At 45.0% G+C, this 20,951-nt stretch overlaps 1 protein-coding gene across 1 annotated transcript in view; it reads left to right on the top strand.

Annotated features, from left to right (window-relative positions):
* The window catches only part of SLC24A3 (solute carrier family 24 (sodium/potassium/calcium exchanger), member 3), a 406,199-nt gene that overhangs the window by 334,434 nt on the left and 50,814 nt on the right, over nt 1–20,951 (top strand). Inside the window, exon 6 of the mRNA XM_008587241.1 lies at nt 6,928–7,002. Within this exon, the coding sequence (XP_008585463.1) occupies nt 6,928–7,002 (75 nt within the window). The remainder of the gene's footprint in view (nt 1–6,927; nt 7,003–20,951) is intronic.

Here is a 20,951-nt window from a genome sequence, read left to right as displayed (position 1 = left end):
GTGGCCTGCTTTTGAATTGTATGTCGGTGGGATTGGGTCATATTTTAAAGATTACAAAACTCTGCACACGTGTGTGTGTGTGTGTGTGTGTGTGTGTGAGAGAGAGAGAGTTTCTGTTGGTGGGAATGCTCATTGTGATCATTGGACCATTGTGTAGATCTGTGCTTTTGGTTAGAGTAGCCACCACCAGTGTCCCACCCAGGACCCCCGCCCTCATCACTTCAGTTCCCACTGGCCTGACTTCCAACTGACAGTGCATGCATTTCTTTTTTTTTTTAGATTATAAAATTTGCATTTTATTATATAGTCATGCATCGCTTAATGGCAGGGATACATTCTGAGAAATGCATTTTTTTTAATGCTCACATCAGAATAATTATTATATTCAATAATATGCACTATCTTTGACTGAGGCCTCTTCCTGGTCTCCGAAGCCCCTGTTTTCTGCGGTTGGGATACGAACTGCCAGGGAATTAACACCTCTGGGTGCTGCCCTCAAGCAGAGACTGATGGGAGTAGGTGGATAGATACCTCGGCCCCGCCCCCTTGGGAGGGACAGGAGAGAGGCAGGTTCCACACAGTCTCCCAGAGGTCCCCCCTGGGAAGGATCCCCAGCTGCCCACTACCATAGCTTGCTCTGTGTCTTCCTGCCATCTCCTGGCTCACTTCCCCACTCCCCTAACAACACTACCTGGAATCATCTCCCCAGATAAACTATTTGCACTCGAATTCTTGTCTCAGGCTCTGTTCCTGGGTGAATCCAAGCTAACAAGTCTGGCTAAATGAAATTACCCTACATACTCTACATTTATGCAACAAACTTGTATCAGGTACCTAGTGCTGCCAAATGCTGTGCCAGGTGCTGGCACATCAATGCCTGGCAGTGAATACAGACGTCCCTACCCCTGCTCCCCAGAGTGGGCACAGGGCTGCAGAGGCACAGCGGGCACCAGCCCTGTGACTGTGAGTCCAGCATTTTCTTCCCTACAGCAGAGCTGACTCCCTGTGAATTCTGAGTGTGTGAGAACACTCTGAACTACCAAATTTTGAGGGCCTAGCAGGCAATAACTTACATTTAATGTAAAAACTATTGCACATAATGTTGTGGAGGATTGAGAAGGCACTTCTGTGTCCTGCGGCGTCTCTGGGTCATTATGAGCATCCGTGGTTATTGTTCGGCACAATCAGTGAAGAGCATTCAAAAGATTATTCTATGTCTGCACTGTCCTGATGTGGCCTCGTTTTCATTTGAATATCTCTCCGGTAGCAGCTTCTTTATTTATCATTTGCTATCCTCACACAAAACTAGAACTCGAACTAAGTTTTCCTATTAAAAAATAAAATTGAAAATATGAATTTATTTCATGTTCCTGGTTGGAAAGATCCATAAGCAGAAGTTCGTTGTGTTTTGCTAAGCATGTTATTTTCTTTTTCCAATCATTACTGTCCATTTTCATAGTGAACTTCTAGAAAGCAGGAGGCACTGATATTTCAGTGATTTTTTGCCAGCATAGAGGTATTTTAAAAGTGTACTTCAGTCATGGACAGGTAGTAGCATCGGGACTTCCCCATAAGAGGAAAAACCCACGTTAGGCCTTTACCTTCCTGAACCTCAGTATCACGTGGCGTCCTCGGATGGTTTCTGAGCCCCCTGGGGCCCCATCTTAGCTCCAGATTGTATGGCTGTGTTTCCTGAGAGGAAAATTGGCTATAAGAATTGTGTCAGCTCAAAGCTTGGAACAAAACTCATGTTATGATTTTTCAAATCCCTTTTCCATGAAATTTGTGTGAAATAACATTTCTCTGAGATGATAGCAGTTTTATGTTTTGTGTAGTGTAACTACGATGGTGTTTTTTTCTGCTTCAATAGTTTTTCTAAAAAGGCAACTACTCACAAAATGAGGGTATTTGTGCTTTTTAAGATGTGCCTGCAATGTCAGATTCTATTATTCATCAAGAAAAATTGTCATAAGGATTATGATGTATTATTTATATGCACACACTATATATCTCCATATATATTATGTGTATATTGACATATATATAAATAGCTGTATGTAGATTTACCATACATATCCATATACAGAAAATATATAGTATTATCATAAGCAATTACTTTTAACTTCCTAGAAGGAGCCAAATTTCATGAGAGAAGAATGTATTTTCCTTTATTTTGGAAGTGTGGTTTGTTTTTTTGTTTTTTTGGTTTTTTTGCATTATGCCACTTTGAAACTACATGAAATTGTAAGAAGGAAACTGAGAGAGAAGAATGTATTTTCCTTTATTTTGGAAGTGTGGTTTGTTTTTTTGGTTTTTTGGTTTTTTTGCATTATGCCACTTTGAAACTACATGAAATTGTAAGAAGGAAACTGAAGCTGCATATTCAATAAAGAATGTGTGAAATGCACTCCAGAAATAGAAAAAGATATATCAAGATGAAATTACAGCTGGGGGGGATTCCTAGAGCGATAGGGGGAAACAGAGCTCCTGGCTGAATTTGTGGAGGAGTTTGCCACCGATGGCCTTTTGTAGTCAGCACCATCTGTATTATTGATCAGTGAGGTCAAGGGCAGAATTACTCACTGTTGGTTCTCTCCCAGGACCCTTATTCTGGTCTCTTCACCAGAGTGACTTGTCTGCCTTTATTGCAGTCATTTTGCAAAGTATGATGGAACATGAGATGTCTTCTCACCAGCCTGCTCTGGGTTGGGGACACCAGCCACCAGATGCCAGAAGCCTCCTATTTTGAGGCAGAAATGCTAACGTGTTCCTCTCTGCCAGCAAATGTGCTCAGGGTCTGCGTCAGGTGGTTGCCGGCCCCCATCTAGAAATAAAAGACCCTTCTCTGGAGAAGCAAAGGGAACCACACAGACACCTTAGGATCCGTTTGTTTGTGTTTATGGTAAAGTGACATTCAATGAGCTGTGTTGGTGTTTCATTTTTGTAAACTAAACTAGCCCAATGGACAAGTAGTTTCAGTATTTATTGAACTGACTTCTCCCTCCTAGAATATATCCGCACCATATACATATCCATATCTATGGTCCTTAAGGTAACTCTTTTCTGATTTGATTGCTTACCAAAATCTCTTTAAAGGAGTTTATTTTTAAAAATTTAGCTGTGGTCACTGCTTTTTCATTTCTCAGCCTTCAACTGTTCCCCTCTTTGGCTACCACCTCTAAGATACCTGTCCTACCAGCTTAAAGTAGTGGAGAAAAGATCACCTCCCCAGGAGGCAATCACCAGTGTGTGTCTGTGTTTCATCCTCACCTCCAGCGAGACACCATGATAATGTGCTTGGGGACAGAGGTTTATGACCCAGGCTCCCCGGGTTCATATCCCAACTCTTTCCGCATTGCTGGTCATATGATCTTGATTAAGTCCTTTGATTTCACCATGCCCTGATTGCTGGCAAATGATTTGGATATATGCCTTTCTTTAATTTCTTCTAGAGTGTGGAAAGAAATTATCCTCCAGTCTGACTCCTTTTCACTTGTGCTCCAGTTCATCCCTTCCATAGGAAAAAATTGGTTTTGCTGAGGTTAGGCTTTGAATTTGGGGCTGAAATTTGATGAAAATCAGACATTGAAAACCGTTCTATTTATGAAGAGAGAAAATAGATCACTGTCCACCCAAATTTCACATTTAGGCCTAATGCAAGGTGTATTTCTTACAGCAGTGAATCTAAATGGATAATTTGTATTATACTTTCCTATTTTTTTATTTTTATTAAAATTATATATGTGCAGAACTTAAAGAGGCAACCACTTCTAGAAAGCTGATTGTGAAAAACAGCCATCTTCCAGTCACATCAACACCAATATCTCATTCTTCTGAGGCACCTACTTTCTACTAGATTGGCTGTTGCTGATATTTGTTCAGTATCTCTAAAGAACATGCTTAGATCAAAGCTATCTGATTTCTCAGTTACAAGCATTCTTCATTGACTTCACAGTATGGAAGAGGAGAGTTTAGGCCTCTTTTAGCCCCACCCCATTATCCAGCCCCCCATCCTCCCCAAATAGTTATATCATAATCTACTTTTACCTTCTGTCTAGAATCTCCCTTTGCATCAGTCTGGAAATTTCCTCAATTATTATTATGTATTCTGGTTGCTTGATATAATGATTTATTTTAATATAGTTTTATGTAACAAGGAGTTTACTCCCTTATTTTAGTGGAGTACATCCTGCAGTAGCTTTTTAAGAAAAGGTACATAGGAGGTAAACTTTTTGAGATAAACTTGTATTTTTATTATTTTTTCACTTTTAATTAATAATTTTGGTTGGGCATAGAATCCAGGTTGAAATTATTTTCTCTCTAATTATTTTCTCTCTTAAGGCATGATTCCATTTTCTTCTAGCTTTCCTTGTCTTTGTTGAGAAATAAAATGTCATTTGGGTTTTGATTCTTTGTATATAAACCTGTCTGCTCTGTCTGGTAGTTTGAGCTCTGTTCTTTGTCCTATAAAATTCATGGTTCACGTGCCTTGGTGTACATCTTTTTTTGTTCATCATCCTGTCAATGAAGAACACTCAGATTTCAGAGGACCCCTTTGCTCTGAAAACACATGTCCCTAACTTCTGGGAGAAATTCATGGTTCACGTGCCTTGGTGTACATCTTTTTTTGTTCATCATCCTGTCAATAAAGAACACTCAGATTTCAGAGGACCCCTTTGCTCTGAAAACACATGTCCCTAACTTCTGGGAATTGTTCTTGAATTATTTATTTGATTATTTTCTCTCCTCTGTTTTCTCTGTTTTCCGGAATTTTTGTTCTTCAAATGCCGGATCTCGTTTTCTGTTAAGGTATGGGATGGGTGGTAACTGGGCTGCCTGAAGTGAGGGAAGTGGTTTGGGGATTAAATTCTTACAGTCTTTTAATTGTCCTGTTTTCAGGCCCATCTTTACTTCCAATTCTAGATCTTTTCCCACTGCCAACTGAATGATTATTTGTCCTGCTTTCCAGCTTCCAAAATTTTGGTGCTCTGATCAGCTCTTCTAATTTTTTTTTTGTCTTGTGGTTTTATGTCTGTTTTTTAAAAAAATCCCTTTACTATTATATTGTTATGGTGCAACAAGAAAGAGCAAAGGTAATGGAATGTGTTCAATCTGCCATCTTTAAATAAACGCCCAAGTAATTTGTTAAAGCAATTCAGAATTGACATTTACCACACCTTTTAAGTTCATTTGCCTGATTATAATGAATTGAATAAATATTTACAACCTTTTATGACTTACTGGAAAATGAACAATTTAGTCCAACCTAATCTATTCCATAGATTCACCATATGTGGTGATGACCACAGGTTCTAAGAGTTTACAATAGAAGGGGAGAATGTTTAAGGGGTAACAAATACTTTAAATTTGTTCTAAAGTGATATTTGTGGTGTGAGTTCTCTTCCTGACAATCTCATCATCTGTAACTTAGATCTGCAAATACGACACCTAATAAGGCAAAATTAGCAACAGAAAATCCCTAAGTGTCCATAGAACATGTAGGAGAATGGGTAATGGAAAGAGACTGGCCTCATTATTCATTTATGTTTCTATTTAAGTCCTATCTTTTATGTTATTTGAATCCAGAACGCCCTCTCTGGCTTGACTTTGCCTGATCTTTCTTTGGAGACTGCTGAAGCAGTCACGAGGAGGGGCTCAGAAGGTGGCATTGTCCCTGGGATCCCTTTTTCTTACTGTCTCTGGTGTAGCATGTTCCTGTCATTGGCTCAGCTGAGACTGTCAACATTTGCTGTGTCCTTTCTCACTTACTAGGCCAAGGGCAAAGGCAGCCAGACACATATCTGTGGCCATGGGTGGCTGATACTCTTCTAGGGAGGAGGGAGTTGTGGGTGACAATCCAGGAACTGCCTTCTGACATGGCACTGTGCACTCTCCCAGACTTCCTTGTAGGGTTTGCCAAAATGGACCTACTCTGTGAACACAGAAAAATACTAAGTACTCCTCAAAAAGAGACTTTGAAAGACTTACCAGGGAGAAATGACCCTTCCTCCAGCACAAGAGTCTCAACCACCAGGTTCCCTCTGCCTGCCCTCCCCTCCCATGATGCCCAGCCAGCTCCTCTGCCTCCTCATTGCTCCCGGTGCCTCCCTCTCCAGTAGACGAGGTTGCCTCAGCCCCCAGCAATGTGCCTATCCTCTGGTCTCAGCAGATCCAGCATGTCTCTAAAGGGACATCCCCCAAATGCTAAGAATAACATTTTCTCCAGATCAGTATAGAATGCAAATCAATCTTTTAAAAATTCTGATTAACCCAGGAGTCAAATGCCAGTAAGGCCAGGACTATAACAGGGAAGAGGGCAGGAGGCGACCGCATGACAGGCTTGTCTGAGCCCCTCTGAGGGGCAGCAGCTGCCAGCTCAGGTTGCTGGTTCCACACAGAAGTACAGGCTGCAGCAGATGTTCCTTCATCAGGGCCATTGACAAAGGCACAGGTTAACTTTGCTCCTCTGGTGTTAGGGTGCTAGGGCAGGCCTGGTCTTGGGAGACAGGAGACTCATCCACTGGGCGACTTTGCATAGACAGTCCCCCCTCAGCCTTGCTGCACCTTCCTCAGAGGGCCGTCCACCAACCTTCTCTCCTTCCCAGGGCTCAGCCTGCGTCATGGGCAGGTAGGAAGCTCTGCAGCTCCCCTGGCTCCTTGCCCATTTCCTATCCCCATCCATTTCTCCCTAACCAAATTATTGCAGGTTTTAATCCCATCTTGGTATCTGCCTCTCAGAAGATCCAGACTGACATGCCCAAAGACCTTTATACTAGATCCCTGTTGCTTGGCAGATTGACTGGGGCCAGGACAGGAGGCATAGCTGTGAGGCTGTTTCTGGCTTATCACTGTCCAGAGCCTGCCTGCGGGTTTCGTTTGCATGGTCTGATATCCTTTCTTGTTGTCTTTGTCTCCCTGTGCCTCTAGGTTGTGGCTCTTTCCTCCTGGTGCCTGCTGAGGGATTCCATTTACTATACGCTGTCTGTGGTTGCCCTCATTGTGGTAAGTTGTTCCTGCCACTTTAGTCCCCTTCAGTACACTTCTCAGCACGGGTGATGCATGGCTCCTCCACGTAGAGTTCCCTCAGGGACACTGGTGGTATGAGCAAGTGCATGTCTGTGCATGGAGGCGGCTTTCCCTTCTTCCCACTAATTTGGTCACCCAGAGCCCCAGCCTGATTCCTGGGTGCTTGGAACAGGAGTCTTGACTGGGGGCACCTGGGTCTGTGAGAGTCCCCTCCTGACCACCTCCTGACCACCTCACTCCCTGTCCTCCCCACAGCGCCCATTACCATGGCCACCCTTGTGCCAACAACAACCCCACCCTGTGTTCTTGGCAGTGACACTCCTCAAGGTTCAGTCATAGATAAACAATTCTTTAGTAGACATCCTCATGTCCCAAATTCAATTTTTGAACTTTTCCCCAATACTGCACCACCTTTCTGTACTTCAGCCCATGTTCGTATCCCAGCCACCCAACCTGGGAATGATTTTAAGCTGGCCTTCTCCCCAACTCCCATGATATCTATTCAGCTTAATTGTCCTGTGGATTTGCACCCCATGTGTCCCTCCACAGCCCATTTCATTGAGGCCCTCTACATTGCATACCTGAACTGATGTGGCCGATGCACTGCATTCATTGCAGGCCAGGGTGGCAATGCAATAGCATCTCTGCCATCTCCTCCTCTTCCCTTTTCACCCTCAATCAATCCTCAGAGCCCTCCAAGTGGTGTCTCTACAAAGAACACCTGTGAACATTATTCTCTTGTTTAATGGATCAGTGGCTCTGTATCACCTGCGGGGGAAAGCCCAACTCTTTAGCTTGGCAAGCCATGCTGTCCAGAAGAAGTGTGGCAAATGGAAAGAACATTGAAATAGGAGTTGGGAAATCTGATTCCTAATACTGCCTCTGCCCTCCCATGATGTTTAATTTTATGTGTCAACTTGACTGGGTTAGGGGATGCCCAGATGGCTGGTGAAACATTATTTTCTGAGTGTGTCTGTGAGATTGTTTTTCAGAAGAGATTAGCATTTGAATTGGAGACTTAGTGAAAGAAGATTGTGGCTGAGCATCATTCAATCTGTTCAGGGTCCAAATAGAATAAAAAATCAGCAGGAGGGCAATTTTGCCCTTTCTGTTTGTTCTGGGCCACCCACCTTCTCCTGCCCTCGGATATTGGTGCTCCTGTTTCTTGAGCCTAAACTCAGCCTGAATCATTGGCTCCCTGGTTCTCAGGACTTCAGGATTGGGCTGGCTCTACAACACTGGCTTTTATAGATAGAAGATCGTGGGACTTAGCCTGCATAATAATGTGAGCCAGTCCCTCATAATAAATCTCTTTACACACACACACATACACACAAGCATAGATCTCCAGAGAACCCTGACTAATACACCCCCTTACCAGCTCTAATGACCTTGGAGAAATCAGTCTCTCTGGATCTTAGTTTTCTTACCTACAAAATGGTAATAGATCCACCAAAGGGTCTACTCACCTGTTTTATAGAGAATTTACCTGTGGATTACTTTATTGTAAATCTCTATGCAAATAAGATAAACATGACGTTTGATAAGAGACTTTCTGCTAGGAACCAGATAGCTACTTCAGTGAGTAGCAGTTCCTAACACTGAACATCTCAGGTTTACAAACCATCACAAAGTTTTCTAGGAGGTCAGCGTTGCCCTGAAAGTTGTATTATGCATGCTCTAGAGCTCGTCCTCCAGACTTTCCAGATTAAGACAGGAAGGGAACTATGCTAATCACACTGCCCTAACTCCAGGAGCCACAATGGCAGGATCGAGACCCACTTCAAGGAAGGTGGGTTTAGTACACCACGTCGGAACTGAAGACGTGCTTCATCTTTTCAACTCCTGGTTAATAGTCTTTAGGACACACCTAAGCTCCACTTTCTTATTCTCAGTTATTACCTGTGGAAAGTTACAAGCACCTGCAACCTAGAGGACACTGCTTTTCCCCTCCACCCACACGTCTCACTCTTTCCGGTGAGCTGTATCCTGTGATGTATGAACCCGTGATTATGTGCATTCTGCTCTTCTGCCTTTGGGATATTTTAGGATGACTCTTGAAAATTACTTTTCTCAAGAGACATGGTTAGACGACAGTGTAAATGGATGCAACCAATCTACTTTGCTGAGTTCTGGAAAGAGATGACCACACTCATAAGGACAATGTGACAAAACAGAATTGAGTAGGTCAGATCTCCCAGGAGCATGGACTTAGCAGTAGGGACTTCCAATAGCAATTTTGCCCGTGTCAGCTCTTTTCTCTGTTTTCAACATAGACACTTCCTGGATTATGTGTGAAATAACTTGTCTTCTGTCCAATTTATCTGGACACGTCCAAGACAAAGTAGATGTAATTGCTGCTAATGATGTGTGAAGAAGTAAAGAGGTTTTGCTTCTCTGGGCTGCAGGTGACACGCTCACCCGAGTTCAGTCTTTGGGCAAAGCACCCCTCTGCCCTCAGGGTGTGGCGTCTAGATCGCAGACTGAGACCACTGAAAACGCAGGCGCCAGCAGCTCTGCACTTCCTTCAGACAAGACAGCAACGAGCCGCAAAAGCAAATGCCTCCTGGCTGTTACCCGAAGATTTGCTCTGTGTATTCACAGGCCAGTTGTCAAGGACAGAGTTTTGTGATTTTGAGAAAAATTACATTTCTCCAGTGTTGCAAAGAAATGGAAAAGATATGGTTTGAGTCCTCAAGGTTAGGTCTTGGTTCTTTTTGCTTTAACTGGTGTTCCAACTTCAGTGTGCATTGCAATCATCCATCATGCTTATTTAAAATGCAGAACCCAGAGATTTTAATTCTGCAGGCTCAAGGGCAGGACCTAGGAAACTGTATTTTAACTGGCTTCTTCTCCAGTGATTCTGACGCCAGAAGTACCACACTGCATTTTGAGAAACACAACTTTAAATATGGTTGGGAACCTTTTGCTCAGGATATTCATCTGTTGCGTAGAAATGATCATTTCTAGAGTGAGTTTTGAGATTCCCCAAAGGAAGGGAGTCATGGCAGCCAAAGAAGCTTTAGTTTGTCTGGGTTTCTGACTACTGTTAGTCTGGTGGATTATTGACTCTTGTTAAATGGTGGCCAAGCTCCTGAGGTCATTTTCACATGAGGCTTAAAACCAACATTAGGAGTAAAACAGTCTCACCCCCAGAGCACAGTGTCCCCAAATCTATTCCATGTCCCCAGCCTCAGGGTGCAGCTCACATGTTCTCTGTATCTTTTTATCCAGGTTTCTTATTCTCCTCTTTCTATGTTTCCCCTAATATCTGGTAATAAAATCATTTTTCTTCCGGTTTTCTTTATGCTAATATTAAATTTTTCTATAGAACTCTGCGAAAGGCACTTAAAATTCCTTTATTGAAAAGCCCTTCCTCCTATCCATAAAATAATTACCAATCCTCCCAAACAATTTATTTAAGTATTAGGATTTTTTAAAATGCTCTCCCTCATTACATAGTTCAGAAATGTTTGGAAGGCATAACTGTGGGTCCCCTTAGATTATGCAATAAAGAGCTCATTCACCCAGAGGGCAAGTCCGGATTAAGTGGAACCAGATGTTGCTTCTGTATACATCCCATCAAGAGGCCCTTCAGACCCGTGCAGAGGAGCCCCAAGGCCAAACCATGGGGGCCCAGGGAGCCAAAGGGCAGGAACAGAGGGTTCAGAGGCCGGCCGGGAAGTGCTAATAGTATTGAAACAGCGAAATGTGAGCTGATGCAGATGGGGCAGGAACAGGGGCCGAAAAGCCACAACACAGGAGTGAGACAGGTGCGTGCCTTCGGAGACCAGCAGAGCTCCCAGCAGCTAACTCAGAGACACGGAGGTGGTTCACTTTGGAGTTTGGGTTTCTCCTAAATCTTGCTCTGTGCTACTTTCTACTTTGTTTTAAAGAGAAAGTAGAAGAAATTAAGAACGTGTCATTGCCTAAAGCAATTATAATTTCAGAAACAAAATATGTGTTTCTTAATGCTCTCCCCTGCTCCGATCAAGCATCCCCTTTAGCCCTGGTGACATTCTGAACACTGAAGCTTCAGCCATGGAGGAGACGAACAGTGCCCAGGAGGCTAACCCAATGCCTTCAGTCTCTCTCTGCAAGAGAGGTGTCACCTTTTAGGTCCTGGGAGCATTCTGGGTTCTTTAGAGTGCCTCCTGTGTGCTTCCACCCAACAGATCGTCGACAAATCTTGACAGATGTCCTGATGTTGCAAGAGAGGTGTCACCTTTTAGGTCCTGGGAGCATTCTGGGTTCTTTGGAGTGCCTCCTGTGTGCTTCCACCCAACAGATCGTCGACAAATCTTGACAGATGTCCTGATGCTTCTCTTCCACCCCCGGGGAGCACTTCAACCACGGGCATCTCCTGCCTCCCAGTGCTGCCCTTTCTCCAAATTCCAGCAGGCCTGACAGTTTCTTGTATTGAAATGTTACTGTAATTTACATAATCATGTAATTTACATAAATGCAAATGATTCATTACATCCTCAGTCTAACAGCTGCCCTAAAAGAAATACTTTATTTTTACCCTCATCTCTGCTTGAGGATGGGGACTGTTAGCATCAAGAGCAGGGAAACCTCCAGGGGGAAGTAGACAGGACTATGCGACAGGTTCCGAAAACTTGGATGGCTCAAGTCCAAGGTGGACGGTGCTGCCTCTCTGCAGATGGGCTGGGGGAGTCAATGCCACCAGTTGGGGTGTCCTTGGGGCAGCCTGAGCACAGGCACAGAAGAGGCTCCTTGAGCTGATGCTTCCCTTTCCTTCTCTGGAGGGCTCATTTCAATGTCCCCAAGTGAAGGGATCCCACGGGAAAGAAGAGAGACAGCTCCAGGGAACCACTGCAGGGATGCTCAGTGCTTCCAACAGAACTTCTACGGTGATGGAAATAGTCTGCAGTCTTGTGCTGTCCTGTATAGTAGCCACTGGCCACATGTGGGTACTGAGCTCTTGAAATGCAGCTAGTGAGACTAAGAAACTGAATTTTTAACTTAATTAATTTTAATTTTTAACAAGCATAGACTCAGTACTCAATATAGGACTGAGTACTGTGTTGGGTCTACTGACAAAGATTTTCTAGTTTAACATTCATGGGCCGGCCCAGTGGCGCACTGGAGAGTGCGCCGCTTGGGAGCGCAGCGGCGCTCCCGCTGAGGGTTCGGATCCCATGTGGAGACCGGTTCCCGCTCACTGGCTGAGCGCGGTGCGGGCGCGACACCGAGGGTTGCGATCCCGTTGCCAGTCCCCGGTGCGGGCGTGACACCGAGGGTTGCGATCCCGTTACCGGTCAGTGAAAAAGACAAAAAGGGGGGAAAAAAAAAAATTCATGACTACGCAAGCTAGCTATTTTACGAGTCCCATCTGACACACAGCAAAACCGAGGCTCCAGAGGCAAATGATTTGCCCAAGGTCAGGGAGCTACAATACCTCAGGATGACCAGAGCAGGCCTCTTGGGTGGCACAGCGGTACTGCCCCCATACAGAATTCAGACTTTGCCTCCAACAAAATCTGCCTCTTACAGTGTTTAAACTCGTCCTTATCCCCCTGACTCAATGCCCCTGGTAAAGAGGTGTGCAGCCTTCACCTATTTTTCAGTCTTGCTTTTAGGCAGAAGGGAACAGCTTCAGCCTCCCCGTCCTAGAATTCTTTTGCTAAGACAATTAATCTTAAATGATACAGGAATCTTTTTATCTTGCCCTTTCTGGGGGTGGGAAGAAATCTTAGAGGTCATGTGGATGACTGTCCTTCCCCTCCCAGCGGGACCCCCGTGGCCCTGCCCTTCTGACCCTCCCACCCTCCCAGTCAGACCCTTTCTTCATGGCAGTTAACTTCTCCTCTCCAGTTTAGAAACCCTGAGGCTCCTATGCTCCTGTGCACCCATTACAGCTCTCCCTCTGGCAAAGGGAGTGACTATGGCAGAATTGTAAGGTCTTTAAACAAATGGCCTGTGGTCATACACTGCTATCGACAAGAGGAAGGGTCTGCTTTATGCTGGGTAGACTAGGGAGCTGGGGTCCCCTCGCATTCGCTCCTTGAACAGGAAAGTGGGTCAGCTGACCTTGAGACTATAGTTCACATAGAGGGGCCTCCGGTCTTTGACAAGAAAAATAACTTGGGAATTCTAGTTTTGTGCATGTTTTTGTTTTTGCACTGCCCCTCATCCTTTGGTATAGCAACCCTCATCTCCCACACCCTAAATTCATCCTCATCCCGTTCTCCTCCCTATAGCCTGCCCTTACATGTTTATAGGAGATGACCAGCCCTGCTCACGCCTGCCTTTTGGTCAGTCCTGCCCTCTGCAGTCCCTACCACCATCACATCAGCCTGCTAGACACCCTGAAGTAGGAATTCCTGTTTAACCGTAAAATGTAAACCATATTGGTGCATAGCAGCCAGCTTTCCAGTACCCCTACCACCATCACGTCAGCCTGCTAGACACCCTGAAGTCGGAATTCCTGTTTAACCGTAAAATGTAAACCATATTGGTGCATAGCAGCCAGCTTTCCAGTATGTTCCATTGGATTCCTCTTCTCAGATGAGATCGTCATGGCCCCCAGAGCTGAAGAAGTGAGGTTTCCAGATGCAGACAGTCAGGGGAGTCCCCATGCTGTTGAGTGGGAAGAGCCTATGGGGAGCTGTTTCTGTTTACAGTCAGGAGGGGAAGGTTTTCAAGGTTTCAGTCTCTTGAACAGAAATGATGTTGTTGATTATCTCCCATTCTTTTCACTGTTTAAAATTCTAACAGTGCCGGGAATTATCATACAGGCTATGAAATCTTAGCCTCAGCAATGTGGCCACCCCAGCTTCGTGGTTACAACTTGCATTAAGCAAACCCAGACACTGACATGGCCATGTTGAGGCCACCACCTGCCCCTGTTCAGAGAAGAGGACCAGCCCCCCTGTCCTCTCCCGGCCACACCTGGCGATTCCTGGCTCGTCTTTTCCCTGTTCTTCCATCTAGAGAGTGCCATTCCCTCGGCAGTTCCCAGGGATGCTCTGACATCCAGGGATTCACCTGCTTGATGTAAGCCTGTCTCACTTGGAATGATTCTAGAGCACACACCAGGACTGAAAAGCTGGTTTCCATGGTACCCAGTCGTTTCTCTGAAGCCTGGAGGAAATGAGTGCTTTTTTCAAATTCATTCCTGTTTGTTCACATTTAGCTCAGCTGCAGAACACATGGAAACCTTAGAGTGAAGCCAAGGACAGCTTTGGATGAACCACATGTGGGTCAGTGGACAGGCCCCCCACCAGTCTGTGTTCAACAAATCCGGGGCCCAGGAACCAGTTACCTCCCCCACTTGTGGTCTCTGGCCTGTCGCAGTGCCTGGCCCCAAACACATCCAGAAGAGTGCAAGGAGAGAAGCTGCTCACCCAGGCTTGCTCCCAGGCATCTGGCTGGGAAAAGGCTGGGCCAGTTCTGAAGGCCACAACAGGAGGTCACTCACTCACAACTCATCGTGAGGATTGTGTGTTGACATTCAAGATGACCTGCCCCCAAGAAACAGCATCAGACAGATACTGCCACTGGAACTCTGCTTTACCCCATGACAGCCTCAGGCTGGCTGAAGGCTCCTTCCATAGGCTGTCTTGAGGTGCTTCCCTCTTTCCAGGAGATTTAATGGAGCTGCAAAGATGGACCTGGACTGACATCATTTCAACTTCATACCTTGGCAGAGGAGACCCGGACATAGGGCTGGGACGTGACCACCACCTAGTGGTGACAGAATGCAGCCGAGCCTGCTGTTTCTTGTTCTGGACCAGGAGTATAAATGAGATTTCTTCTGCACCAGTGATTCTCACAGCTAGAGCATAAAAATACAGAGGGATGTGCAACGCTTGTCTTAAGAGAATTAAATAAAATGAAACCTGTCTGGAAGAACAAATCCATTCCCCCAACCTTCAGCAACCTCAAGGGAAAGTGACTACTATCCTTTCATTTTAAGAGTTTTCAAACAGGGTGACCCCAGTGCTCCATCAGGATGGCCCAGCCATGTGCTCTCCTGAAGGACTGTTCTGGACCAGTACCAGTGTCCCCATTTTCAGCCTTCTGCACATAGACACCACCCGATGTGCAGAGGCAGTTCACAACGCACCTCTGCTCACAAGAAACGAGCCTATTTCCATTTAGATCTTCCTAGAGGCCTAGTTTCTAGTCCCTTTCATCCATTGTATTGTTCTTTCCCGAGTCCTCTTAAAAGCTGAACCACGTGTGCCCATCAGCTTCAGGACAGCTGTGGCCCCTGGCTCTGTGGAGCCACCTTCTCATCCTCCCCAGCAGCGGTCGTGCACTCTGAGTGATAGACATCTTTGTGCCAGGCAGAGAGATCAACAGGAAAAGTAGATCCGTTATTTGGATGTTTCCAGATCTTGCCCACTTATCAGCACTTGTGGCGAGATCACCTGCATGTCTCTTTCTCTGTCTGCCTCTTGACTACAGGCTCCTGATGCCCTGTCCCTAACCACAAATCTCATCCAGTCATGTCCAATCTCATTTGTCCACTATTTCTCTGATTTATTGTGATCCCTATAAGTTCTTTTCTCAGTTTTGGATCCTTTGTACAAATAAGCCCACTCTCATTTTTTTTCCTTTGGTGTGATCATTGAAATAATCCATAGCTGAGACCAAATTGGCCCCAAGGCTGGTTCCTAGAGAGCACACGATGAGTACTTTCTCCCAGGGTGAGTGAACTTTCAGGGTCTCCTTTGCAGGTCCTGTGCCCCCACCTATTGGAAAGATCACCCAGAATAATGACTTTCTAAAAGCTGCTTTCATATTCAACAGCATTGCCTGTCTTCCCTGACAGAAGAAAATTAAATTGGCCTGGTCTAATAAACTCTTTCCCAGTGTCTTATTTCTCTTAAGTGGCTACAAATTGATTATTCCACCCCACTAATATTGAATTAAATACAATCAATAGAAAATGTTTTCCATCTCAAATCATGATTTCTTGACAATTTTTTTCAAAGCCAATGATTGTTCATAGCAGCTGTGAATGCTTTGCAGGGAATGGATTCCGTACCGTCCAACCTGAATTATGGAATGGTTTCCTTTACTTCTTTAATTCTCTTTCCATTCTAGTTTGACATTTTCATCCAAATGTCAGCTTGTTGAATCTGATAACAAAGACAAGAGTACTAAAAATTATGAAGCCAAAATCTTTCTTCAATGGCTTATTAGGAAGAAGGGGTTACAAATAAGTGTGGCTCCCTCCTCCTCGCCCTTCTCCTTGGACTGTCACAATAATTGGAGGGAGTTCCTTTCATGTGCCTGGTGAGCTGCGCCCTGCTGGTTCCCTGCATCTCTGCACAACTGGAGGTTGTTATCATCGCTGGGGACTGAAGTGGTGTCCACACAGTTAGCGAAGCTTACCATCTCTGCTGTGCCAAAATGACACTTTACACTCTGGATGTCCTGCAAGTATCTGCCTTAGAGTCTCCAGAGGGCCACTGCCTCTGAAGGAAAAGCCACTCAGAGCTAGTCACTCTCCAAGCATATTTTGTGAGTGTGGAAAGAAAGAGGTCCAGGCTGTGTCCTTGGCTTCCTGCTCGAGTGAAACACAGGCGCGTGGTTTCAGCATGTCATCTGGGCACCTCAGTGTGCGTGAAAAGGACACCAAGTTAAGAGCTGGGTCTGAGTTCAGGACCAGTTCTGTGGCAAGTGAGCAGCCCCAGGAAAATTACCCATGTTCTCTGTGACTCAGTTTCCCTGTAAAAATCAAAGAATTACACAACTTTTTTTTCCCCAAAGTGAGAAACGATTTTAGATGGTGTATGGACTAGGGCTTAGATAAAGTAAATCCTGTTGTGTATTCTCTATATATTCTCTTCCAGCCCTAGCTGATCTTTCACTGCTTCTGACCCTAGTTAATCTCCTTCCTTAACAAAAGGGCAGGCCTCTGTCCCAGAGCTTGGGCAGCTAACAGTGTTCAGCCAGTATCTGTAAACACTATCGTTGTCATTGCATTTATTTTCAGGGCTACCTTCTATATATGATGGCAAACAGTGCTGATTCCCCACTTCTGGTTGTAATGTAAAGTTTTGTGATTAGCACAACCACTGCTCTGCCCTAGCAAATAGTAGGTACTTCAGTGTTGCCCAGTGTTACTGGTCTTTACTAATTGACACTCCCACAAGGACAAACAAGTTAGGATCACAGTTAATCTCAGAAATGTCTCTGCTGCTGCTGCTGTGCAGAAACACATTATGAAAGGCTATCCAGGGGTGGTTTACTGTTAGTCTTGGAAGGAGCTCTCTTTTCTACCATGTCTTTGGCAATGCTGCATGAAAACTGTGGCAGGAGGAGATGAGAGCAGGCTTCAGTTACCCTCAGAACATCCTGTAGGATATTTTGGATGGGGTGGAGCAAGAGAAGGAGAGTCTATTTCCTCTTCATTCCAAAGGCTTTTCCTGAGATGTTACGTGATCTCATTCTAAGGTAGAGCTCAAAACCTGCAGCTGAAAGGTCTAGATTCTGTAAGGTAATAGGTCATCAGAGCCCTTGGCCTGAGCACCAAAGCTCCTGTATGTCCAGTTATGAGGAAGGGGCCAGGAGGGCCATGGATAAATGAGCTGCAAATCCCTGGATGTGTGTTGTTCTAGCCTGGGGGCTGTTAGAATCATAAATCGTGCACAACTGTCGCTTCCAGGGAAGAACTGGGCCAGGAGGGCTTTCGTGGTACCAGAACAACCTCACTCCCAGAGTGCAGTCATGCTGCACAATTAGTGTTATTATATGCATGGGCTGATGGGGAGCGTTTTCACATGAGTGAGGCTGAGAAATTAAAGTCTGTGCCACTGTCCCTTAACTGCTTTGCGACTTGCACGGATTTCAACTTCTCATTTAATGGATGCAAAATATATTGAACTTTAGGATATTTTTCACTGTTCACTTCTCCTACCTTCTTACCCAGCCAGTCATAAGCATTTATTTTGCTCAAAGGGTATGTCTAGAAGCTGATTTCTTTATTTAAAATCAGATTCTTCAATCTGTGCAATTAAAGCTCAGCAACATTACAAGAATACTTTAAACAGAGAGTTCAATTTGTTGTTGTAGAACATGTCAGCATGTCCTAGCAATTTCAAGGCAGGGAACCAATTCACCCCAAATCCTCGAAAGGTAACTAATTTCAATTGTGTTTATTTTGAAGCTAGAGTACTCTTTAGAGGGAAATGAGCTTTGTCAAATACAAATACACAAAGACAAGGCATCCCTGTCATACATAATTTTTTCCTTCACCATTTCTGAAGCAGCATTCTGCAGGAAGTCACATTCAGCCAAGAAGTGGCTGTCGGCAGTCAATCAGGAATGCTTTTAGTGGCAGGTAATACAAAAACAGCTACAGTGAATGTGCACAACTGTCGCTTCCAGGGAAGAACTGGGCCAGGAGGGCTTTCGTGGTACCAGAACAACCTCACTCCCAGAGTGCAGTCATGCTGCACAATTAGTGTTATTATATGCATGATGCACAACTGTCGCTTCCAGGGAAGAACTGGGCCAGGAGGGCTTTCGTGGCACCAGAACAACCTCACTCCCAGAGTGCAGTCATGCTGCACAATTAGTGTTATTATATGCATGGGCTGATGGGGAGCGTTTTCACATGAGTGAGGCTGAGAAATTAAAGTCTGTGCCACTGTCCCTTAACTGCTTTGCGACTTGCACGGATTTCAATTTCTCATTTAATGGATGCAAAATATATTGAACTTTAGGATATTTTTCACTGTTCACTTCTCCTACCTTCTTACCCAGCCAGTCATAAGCATTTATTTTGCTCAAAGGGTATGTCTAGAAGCTGATTTCTTTATTTAAAATCAGATTCTTCAATCTGTGCAATTAAAGCTCAGCAACATTACAAGAATACTTTAAACAGAGAGTTCAATTTGTTGTTGTAGAACATGTCAGCATGTCCTAGCAATTTCAAGGCAGGGAACCAATTCACCCCAAATCCTCGAAAGGTAACTAATTTCAATTGTGTTTATTTTGAAGCTAGAGTACTCTTTAGAGGGAAATGAGCTTTGTCAAATACAAATACACAAAGACAAGGCATCCCTGTCATACATAATTTTTTCCTTCACCATTTCTGAAGCAGCATTCTGCAGGAAGTCACATTCAGCCAAGAAGTGGCTGTCGGCAGTCAATCAGGAATGCTTTTAGTGGCAGGTAATACAAAAACAGCTACAGTGAATTAAAGAAATAGTTTATTTTTCTCACATAACAAGTAGCCCAAATGCACGTGGCATGAGGGTGCTGCATTTCTCTTGGCCTTTCCGTAAGTGTCCCAAGGTAGCTGCCACAGTTCTAGCCATGGAGTTGGTATTAAAGGAACCCAGGGGGAAGAAGGGGCCCTGCTGTTTTCTTCAGCCCCTTCCACCTCCCATCTCTTTGGTCACAGCCAGGTCTACCTTCACCACTAAATGTCCACGGGAATTAGAATTACAACTTTAGACCAATCGCCATCCATCCTCTGGGCCTGGGGGTGGGACTTATCCTCCTTGAGATCAGGGGGCCCCACTTGCTGCTTTAACATAGTGGAGTTCTATTAGCAGGCAAGAGGCAGGGGAATATTTGTTGGGTGCTTTTTAGTTGGATACCTACCCCCAAAAGAGACTCAAAATTGAATGCATCACAGACCCACCCACTAGGATGTATGCCTAGCCTCAGGAGCGAGGCCTGTGAACCCATGAGGACAGCCAGCTCACAGTGTCATCAGGAGTGTGGAATGTGTCCTGAAGGCTCAACAAGAAAACTAAAGGATCCAGGGTGATGTTTTCATATCTCCTTTTGAATCTCAGGTTGTGACTTTTGGAGAAAAAAAGAGACCCTGGAAACTATCTACCTGGGTGGGTTTAGAGAACGGCATTTGCTGTTCTGGACCATGGTTAGAAAACCAGAGCTGTGCACTCCAGGCTAGAACAGGGAGTAGCCCTCCAATCTGGGAAAGAACAATCTTTGGCAGGAGAACCAGGAACCAGTTGAAAATGGTTCAAAATGGAAATTTAGGGAAGGGAAGAAACAAACCTAGATCAGTCTTATAGAATCAGATCCTCGGAGGGCCGTGGGTGGGGTGTGGCCAGGAGAGGAAGGTGGGGAAGATGCCCAGTGTCCTACAGGAATGGAGCAGGAAGAGGCGGGGACAGCCATGTGACCTGAGGTCTGGATATGGATTCAGTCCAATCCTGAGCTGTTTCCTGAACACGTCCTAGATGCCAGACTCTGTTGCAGAGCAAGACGCCTAACACAAAACCAAACAGGGCCCTCACCCAGAGGCTGTCTCAGGCTAGAGGGGAGGCAGATGATGGATGTGTAATTACAGGTCATTTGGAGATGCTCACAGCTCTGGGGCTGGGGAACACGGGGAAGGACCCTGGAAAGCATTAAGCCACAGTTGATGTCACACACTCAGGCCAAAAAAGCAGAGAGGGCAGCAGGAGGGATGGCACAGAGGCCTCAGAGAGCCCCATATGCTGAAGATGGAGCAGACATTGGGTCAACCCCAAGTCTGGGTACTAACCCAAAACACTTGCCATGTCAACATGGACATCCCTGGAAAAGACTATGGAGAATGTGGTTCAAATATTTCAATGGAAGGGTTTTACTTTGAGCAAAAAATGAAAAAGATCTGAAAGAATTAGAGTATAAATACAGCGGTTTAGAAAATGCTGGATTTAAGTCAACCTGACTGTAATATTTCATTAAAGTTGGTTCCTTTTCTCTTGACTTCTCACTGAGTCTATTAAAATGCACCTAAGCAACAAAGAAATATCCCTTCAGACCCTGGGAGTCTCTTCCTTCAAAATGAATGCCTTGGGGCCGGCCCGGTGGCGCACTGCTACAGTGCGCCGCTTGGGAGCGCGGCGCCGCTCCCGCCGAGGGTTCGGATCCCACATACAGACCGGTTCCCGCTCACTGGCTGAGCGAGGTGCGGGTGC

This window comes from Galeopterus variegatus, unplaced genomic scaffold, assembly GCF_000696425.1.
Source record: "Galeopterus variegatus unplaced genomic scaffold, G_variegatus-3.0.2 Scaffold116, whole genome shotgun sequence".
Taxonomy (NCBI): domain Eukaryota; kingdom Metazoa; phylum Chordata; class Mammalia; order Dermoptera; family Cynocephalidae; genus Galeopterus; species Galeopterus variegatus.
The sequence above is the reverse complement of the archived record's forward strand: the minus strand, read 5'-3'. Positions and strand labels throughout refer to the sequence as shown.